General features: G+C 43.8%; 1 protein-coding gene across 1 annotated transcript in view; it reads right to left on the bottom strand.

Annotated features, from left to right (window-relative positions):
* Window positions 1-8,770, bottom strand: part of COL26A1 (collagen type XXVI alpha 1 chain) — a 342,088-nt gene that overhangs the window by 239,136 nt on the left and 94,182 nt on the right. The window contains exon 3 of the mRNA XM_014525512.2: window positions 7,431-7,528. Within this exon, the coding sequence (XP_014380998.1) occupies window positions 7,431-7,528 (98 nt within the window). The remainder of the gene's footprint in view (window positions 1-7,430; window positions 7,529-8,770) is intronic.

The following is an 8,770-nucleotide window of genomic DNA, read 5'->3' as shown; positions in this document are numbered from 1 at the left end:
CCCCATCCCCTCTCCATGCTGCTTCTACCCCTCACAGCCTTGGCTCCCCAACCCACTTCCCCACCCCACCCCTGTAAAAGTCTCCCCCCCCATCTGCCCCTCCACCCTGCTTACCTTTGCTGTGACACCATCAGGCTCCGTCTCCCCTGCAGCCTGGTGCTCTGAGCACAGCTTCAGCCCAGCCCCATAGCAGCAGGGCCAGGCTGAGGTCATGCTCCAGGCTGCAGTGAGGATGGAGCCTGATGGTATCAGAGCAAAGCTAAGGGGGGTGCAGCAGGGGAGCGGGGGAGGGTGAAGTGGCACAGGGGAGTAATTAGGTATGGCGGGTGGGGGCAAGGCTGCAGAGGGAAAGAATGAAGAGGGAGGAGGGTGCAGAGGCAGTAGGGGCAGTAGCAACTGTGGCTCCAGCCCTGACCTGGGTTTGGGGCCAGAGCTGGAGCTGCGACTGCAGCAGCTGCCTGACCCCCACTGTCTCATACTCGATTCTAAGACAAGGGGCTTTTAATCAGGTAAATATTGTATTAACTGCTCCCGTCCACCTAGACAGGACACTGCAATAGTCGCCTACTACACTTGATCTTAGCCTTTAAGAGGCTGAGAAGTATTACATTCCAGGTTAGTTACACACCTGTGCCCTCTAGATCCCCGTATAATTTAGACAGGTGAGCAAAACCAAACTTACATGGGTACAAATATATTTTCTGTCCAGGCTGTAGGTTACAATGCATCAGAAGCTAAAGCATATTGCATGGCACCAGCTATCTACTACATTCAAAGTGATTTGTACTATGATAATACTTTGGAGCCCTTGGGATGGGCCAGGACCTCATTTTGTTGGATGTTGTATAAACCCATTAAGTCCTGCACTAGTGTTGCAAGAGAAAAATATTGCACTATTTATTTAGAGACGGATAAACAAAGACAGTTATGTTCAATGAGTTACCTAAAAGCAGCTAATGAGGTGGTGCTATCACCTAGCTTGGAGGTCTTCAAGAAGAGGCTAGATAGTCACCTGGCTGGGGTCATCTGGCCTCGGTCCTCTTTCCTGCCAGGGGCAGGGGGTCGGACACGATGATCCATTGTGGTCCCTTCCGACTCTACAATCTATGAATCTATGAAACAACAACAGAGTAAAAAATAGAGGCCTTGGTTCTAACATTCAGGCTAAGGACAGACATCGCACACAAATTGGTATTAGTTATTGGAAGCTGGCTCAAATCCGTAACAGAACAGAAGTTCAGTGCACATTAATGGCAGAAACTAGTTTAAGATAAACCTGCATGGATGAGTATCAGACTTAACTGATTTAGGTTAAACCAGTTTATTGAACTTCTGCCTCAGGTTCCCTCCAGATTCAAGTTAACTCGTAGTCCCAATGCATCTCAGGATGCTTTGCACCTCCCCTGCAACGCCCCCCCTCCTGCCCCTCGCAGCGTGGGCGGGCTAGCCTTGGCCCAAGCTGAGCAGGGAGGCATGCTCTAGCGCCCTCCCAGTTTCTGGCCTGGGCCACTGCAGGCATGTGGCTTCATTTCTGGAGTCAAAGGTGAACCAATAAGCAACCGAACAGACATTCAATCTACACAGCTTAGACTAACCTGAAAAGATTGAATCGATTCAGCCTTGAGCTTTTTGACTGTCTGTACTTAGTCCTAGTCTTCTGCTACAGTCATCATCAGGTAGTCTAACTGCCCATCTTAACTCACCACCATTCAACTCCTAATTTACTTGTTTCTGCTTATCCTGTCTTGGAAGAAGGAACCAGTTCTGATACAAAGTATCCATGTTAGTTTAATGTTGGTGTATATCTATGGAAGTAAACTGAGTTTTTCCTGATTTATAACAACAAATGCAGCATCAGCATTAGGTCTCAAAATGTGAAGCTAGCCCAGTACACAGTCAGCATTCAGATACCTCAGAAGAAGGTAACCTAATGGACGGTTCACTTTCATCGATACACCCAGGAGGTGTTTTTCAATTAAATAGAATCCAACTACTAGAATTTAACAGTGGCAAAAATAGTGGCATGCCTTTCTTCCAACTTACTTTATCACTCCAATATTTTGACGTTACTATAGGTTTACCAGGAGCTTGAGAGAGAACTCTAAAATGCTGTTGTATACATAGAGGACAAAGAGCCACACTATCCCTTTTAATACTAAGATACATTTACCTTAGTGGTTTCCCAAAGGCTGCCTGCTAATGATGTGAGGAACTGAAGTATGTCAAATATTTTCAGAGGAAAGCACATCAATTTTGTCTGTAGGAGAGAGGCAATGCAGTTCACTGGGTAAGAAACCACTTTATTCACATGTGAAAGCACTTTGCACTAATATACACTATCACTAAGGAAAATATACCATGTGTTGATGCAGAACTAAGCTTCTATACTGAATAGGGTTTATAATGCAATTAATAATAGAGTGTAACATATTTAATAGGTGGCTGGATTAGATGACCTTCTGAGGTCCCTTCCAGCCCTACTTTTCTATGACACCATGTCAGTATAAACCAAGAACTATAATGAAGTTAGAAGTGTAAACAAACCTCAGTATAAAAATACTATGTTAAATGTGAGCTGCATTTTGAGAGATGAGAAGCTGAAAATGTGACTATTTGTGAACCCTTAAAGACTGATAGAAAGAAAAGGCATCCTTGTCTTAATCAAATTCTTCCATAATTATTTTCTCTCTGCTTCAGATTCTCCTTCCATTTTAGTTCAGAAGTTACTCTTCACTTCCCCTTTCAAAAACCACTGTGTACTGTTCCCAACAGACTGGTTGTCACATTCCAGTCCAGAGGCCACTTTGTTTCAATGGCAGCCAAGTTTTCCCATGCTCCGATGCACGGTGGGAGATGGGTGCCTGAAGTTCGGAGGCCACTCTGAAAAATGCAGACATGTGTACATGCATCGTGTTTGCAATCTTTTCAGATGAGAAGAGATTCACACAAACTCTAAAAGGCTGATAAAACTTGTCCCAAGAACAAGCACCCAAAGAAACAGAAAGCATGAACTCGTTTAAGCTACTGCTTAAAACTTGTTGACCGACTTCCCTTGTCCTAACCATATTTGTTTAAAGATTATGTTTTAAAAAATAAACCAAAAACAGTTTAAAAGCCATGATAGTGTCACATTAGAGGTGGAGAGTTACTTTGTGACTGTTCCCTGCCCAAATATTCAGACTGTCTCTCATCACGTTGTTTAGTGGGTAAATTATATATTGGCTACCATCCTAACTCTGAGCAGAAATCTATGTCAGATTTTTAAAGTAAAACAAGATCCTCACTAGCTGGCTAACATTAACACAGTGCTGAGCCCTTGGATTGGCTTGGGACACTTTTCCTCTCCCAAGAGATTCATCTTGGCTTTGAACTCTCAGCCATAAAGAAAAAAAAATAGAGGGGGTAGGGTTGGGGGTGAGGGGAAAGACTGGGTTGAAATGTCAGCATCATCTTGGATTCAAATCAATCAGCTTGATGCATGATTGCAATAGCTAAAACCACTTCACCTCTGCACTGCCCTTTTCCATATGTTCTTTATATCAGCATTCGGCAGACTGGGTGGCTCAGTGGATTCATTTCCTGTCCTAGGTTGGGCTCCAGTTAAAAAAAAAAAAAAAAACCCCAGAAAAATAAAAAAATTATCATCCACTGACAGTTAAGCTCCCCAGACGTGTGTGTCAAGTCTCTTGCTCTGTCCAATGCAGAGCAAGGGGTTACTTGGAAGAAACACTTAAAGTCCTGGTGCAACTAGTGGTTTTAACCATCTAGTCCACTTGCTGGTCAGAACGCTACGAAAACAAGGAAGGAACTAGCCGTCATGTTTCAAATGCTCAAGTGTCCTTGGTGTTGGGGGGTGGGAGGGTCATGGGCAGAGTGACTTTAAAAAGGAAACATCAAAGCAGGCTCCCCCTATTCAGCTTATTAAAAGATAGAGGATGTCTTGCAACCACCCCTACGCCAAGCTTTCTAAAGCCAAAATTGTTGTAGACTGCAATGCAAGAGTTAAATTCCTGAGATAATTTTAATCTAAACAATCTGCAGCTATCAGCATTAAGTAGGTGCCCACCAGCTGGTGATAGTTAAGTGGTTACTTTCTCAAAACTGAACCTATTAGCCAAGGGTCAGACACTTGGTGATACTTGCACTGAGTTTAACCACTGTGCATTCTGTCGATGTGCAGCACATTACCAGTGCAGGGGGCTGGGCAAGGATGGACGGAGGAGATATTTCAGTCAAGAAAGGTTGCAACAAACCAGCAGCTAATGGCAGGAAATCCAGAACGCGGCAGAATCAGCCTTCCAGTCTGAGCTGCCACCACTACAAGGGAAACCCCCGCCCAAATAGGGGCAGGCCGTCCCCACTGTTCCACAATAGGCTGCAGGCAAAGAGGTTACTGAAGTGTTTTTTGAGTTTTGTTTCCTTAGATCCCCTCTTTCTGAGGGGATGCTGTAGCTGTTTGGGGAGAATTAAGACAGGAACAAGTGGGTCATTCTTTCTGAACGTCGCACTGCAAAGTGGGCACCTATGGACCTGAAGAGGTATCCCTAAAATTTGCATCTTCAGCTCCTTTCCCCCACGAACCTGAGGAAGGGTACTTTGCCTGAAAACTTGTCTGACACCTCTCCCAACTATACAGTTGCTCCACTAAAAGCTATCCCCCCAAAAACCCAATGCTTCTCTTATATTTCCTGAACTATTACAGCTCTAACACCACTCCAACCCTACTACTTTAATGATTTTGGTTGATCGTAATTATCTATAAACTTTATCAAACCTCAGCATGAAAATTCAGTGTCATTCCATGATCCATTGGGAAAGGGCATGCAGTCCTCAAACAGAAGGAAAGGACAATAAATCTTAAGGCTGATTTCATCTACTGTGGCTACTATCTACAATACGTGTTAAATAAGAGAGGATGGGGCAGGTACAGTGGAGACAGGTCTTTCATGGTATGGAGAGAATACATGTTAAACCAATGAAGGCAAATTCTGCCATCAATTACACCCATGCAGCCACATCTGAGTGCTAGATATACCCACATATTTAAAGAAACAGTTGCCCAACATCTAGTTTAAAATAGTTTGAGGTTCTACCTCTGTTCCTAGCCCTTTTCTTATGGTCCCTCAAATCACATTACATTTTTTTCCCCCAAAGTGCTCTTTCCCCAGCTCCTTGGTGAAACTGTACATGCCTCTCCCCAAGGGAAACCGACTGTACAAGGGAAAACAGATTTCTATAACCAGCTCTGAAAGATATATTAAGTAAACAAAATGAGAGAGAAAGAGAGAGAAGAGGCTAGAACGAGCTTTCATCTTTCTAAGATTAACAGCAGCAGATAAAGAGATTTGATTCTCAGTTGATGTCCCTTTCAGTAAAATATAGCTTAAATACAGCAACTCAAGAGTTCAAGCAATTAAGATCAAAGCTATTTCTAGAAAGCTAGTGGCAAGTCTCAGTTCTAGGGGTAAGGGTCACTTTTTTAGAAACTGGGATTGTCAGTTGCTCCAGATGTTTTCAAAAAGCTTGTACATGAAAGAAGGGCCTTGCTACTGGCTTTCAGCTCAACATGCCAGCACACAACTCAAGCCCGAAAGCACAGTTCTACCTCAAAACCTGACTGCATAAAATTGTCACCTCATTCAACAAAGCTGTTCCCAAGAGGATGCAGAGTCTCATTTGCCGACTTTCACAAGCAAGCTTCTGCTGATTTCCATTTAATCCTGCAGAGACAGATCCGGCACTGTGGGAGGGAGCTGGGTTCTCTATTTTGCACTAATAGAACTGTTTACCAAGCTGTAATCACTTACACCTGTACAAACCTATTGAAGGCTAACGGGCTGCATACATACTGCAGACGGACTCAAACCAATTCAAAGTCTGACTCAAACCGAATCTCGACTGTTGGGTGGGGGAGTTAGCAGAATGCCACTATTGGAACCATCTGGTCCTTTGCTGTAATCATTAATGCCACTGTTTAGTACCATGAGAGTTAAGTGACCATCCAAACCTCAGGGATGCTATTTCATTGCATTCCCTGAGTAGTCTCTTTCCCAGGCTCACATTCATTAGCACCTAGCTGCAATGTAAAGCACCGAGCTGCAGGTTTCGCTCTATATAGCTTTCCTACTTTTACAATTGTGTAAGCTTTTCAGAAGCTTCTGTTTCCACAGCAGCCTGAGGATGCCAGCCCAGGATCGCCATTCTTGCTCCCCCGTCTACCACGGCTCTCACAAGACAATTTTTATTTTTTTTACAGTTGTTTGCAGCGTAATTAATACAATGGCATAACGGCTCAAAAACAAAACTGGTGCTGATTGTAATGCAACACAGTTACAGATGGCAAAGTATGAGATATGCCAAATTCTTCCAACAACTTCTTGCCTGCCAGCTGAGTCAAGTCACTCAGATCCCAATCTAAAGACAAGCAAACCCAGGGCCCACATTTATCCAATTAGCTTCCATTTTTATGCATGTAAGATTCATAGGATACCAGTTCCTGTGATCCCACATCGCCCAAGGCTGAAATTAAAACAGGTCTAAGCAGAGCACATTTGTAAGCACTAGAAGGAGAAAAGCTACAAAAAGCAGAGGAGGAAAATGCACACAAAGTTCTTGCTATTTGTCAGTTGTAGGGAGAAAATGGAAAAAAAAATTGTCCTCCTTTCTTTTCTGGAAAAAAAGCTCCCTATTTTATTAAATATGAGACATCCAATACTAAGTGTATAATCTCTGTTTTATACCCCATGCAACCCAGCAATTATACAAGGGTACCAGGTATAATAGTGAATCATTTTGGTGACATTTATGCACCATCTCTGGGAGAACTACCTTGACATGGACAGGTACATGGAGGCTGACCTCATTACACACTACAAAGCAAATTTCAAGGACAGTCAAATAGATTTCTTTAGAAACGGTGGCTTGCAACTCAGTTCTCAATGACTGCAGTAGCTGATGGCAATGGAAGTTAACTCTACTTCAGGATGTGTGTGGGATGTGAGGAAAAAATGAGGGATGAGTTTCATTGAATGATAATGTGCAGGATTCAGGTTTTCCAAGGGATACCATAACGGGAGCACCAGACACAAGAAATGCAATATCCCCACCCACCAATGGGAAAATTACATGCTCCAGACACGGCTGAGTACGCTGCTACTGCACTGCCCTCACCACAGCTTTCTGCAAGGGCAAGGGACATGTATGTAATTTTGCAGGTTCAGTGGTTACAATCTCTTTAAAATTTGCCCTGCAACAGAAAAGTGATATTGGGTTTTATGTGAAAAATTCAAGGGTTTCAAGTTTTTATTTTTTTGGAAGAGAGGGAGAGTCACATTGAACTAAAGAAAAAATAAGACAACTCCATAAAAATACACTCTCTCAACTCCCCATTAATGTGCTGCAGGAACAGACATCCATTTCAATTGACTTACCCTCTTCGCAGTTACTCCCTGTGAACCCAGGACAGCATCTCCACTCCAGGGCAGTCACAGTTCGGTAGGACATTTTGTATGTGGGCCTGATAAGGGTCCTGTAACTAACACAAACAAGAAGTTAGCAGACCACACCATCCATCCTGTAGGGCATCGCTGCCATTTCCCAATACTCCTGGAAGTGCCATTTCTTTCATGCATGAGAATACCCCCGGCACTCAACCACAGATCAACTGCAGAGTGAATGGCAACATAACAAGTTGCAGAGCAGTTTGGGGGTCAGATCAACATATTGCGAGTCTAATCCTATAGTTCTTATTCTTCACATTAACTTCTCGCTGCCCTCTCACACTTTTCCTTCATAAGACACGTATGTCTTAGTCATTCCCAGCTTTAGGAACCGCCCCCCACTTGACATCCCTTGAGTCTCCATTGAATGCATTTATTACAATAACTGTCTAGAATTAATCTCCTCCAATGTCAGCCTCAATCTCTCTCTGTGGACATCAAACCATCAACTCAAACTGAACATGGATAAAACAGAGCTCCTCATCTTCCCTTCTTCCTTGATAGCTGCAGATATCATCACCAGGGGCTGTAACCTGGGTCTCACCTTCAACTGGATTCTCTCAGCTCCATCATCCAAGCTATGTCTACATGGCACAGCACAGCCCCATGCACACACAAGCTCCCAAACTACAGATCAGGTAGCCACATTACACCAACATGACTACCTTACTGCTTGCTCAGGAGACAGTGCTCATGTAGTGGACACGGCATGTCTCCAATCGGTGTTGCTGTGCGTCATTCAGACACACTCCAAGTCTCAAAGACTCTTTCTACATAGCATCTAAAACATGGCCAAGATCCTTGCCTGGGCTTTTGTTATTCGATGTATTGATTACTACAACTGTCTTTTCCTCGGTGTTGACCAATGCAGTTTGACCTGCTCCTACCCAGCCAGAACACTACTAGAGACTTTTTTTTTTTTAAACAAACATTAACATCGCACCTCTCCCTGCATCCCTCTACCGTCTCACCCTTCTCTATCACATGCGTTGCAAGCACCTTCAAGGTCCTCCAGAACTTGGACCCAACCTGCCACCCATCATCTCATTCAATAGCGAGTGAGAATTTCACCTCTAATCTGCTCGTTTGCATACCTGCCTCCGTTGCCCACTCGGTACATTTTCAACAAAGCACTAATTACTCATCCCTCACTGCCTGCCATGCTTGGGAGGAGCTTCTTATAAATATCTGCAAAGTTTCTCCTCATCCTCTAGTACATCCAAGGGGCTGGGGGTGCAGTGGTATGATCACACCTCTCCCCCATTTAATTC

Source organism: Alligator sinensis, unplaced genomic scaffold, assembly GCF_000455745.1.
Source record: "Alligator sinensis unplaced genomic scaffold, ASM45574v1 scaffold689_1, whole genome shotgun sequence".
Lineage (NCBI taxonomy): Eukaryota > Metazoa > Chordata > Crocodylia > Alligatoridae > Alligator > Alligator sinensis.
This window is presented reverse-complemented; position numbering and strand designations above follow the sequence as displayed.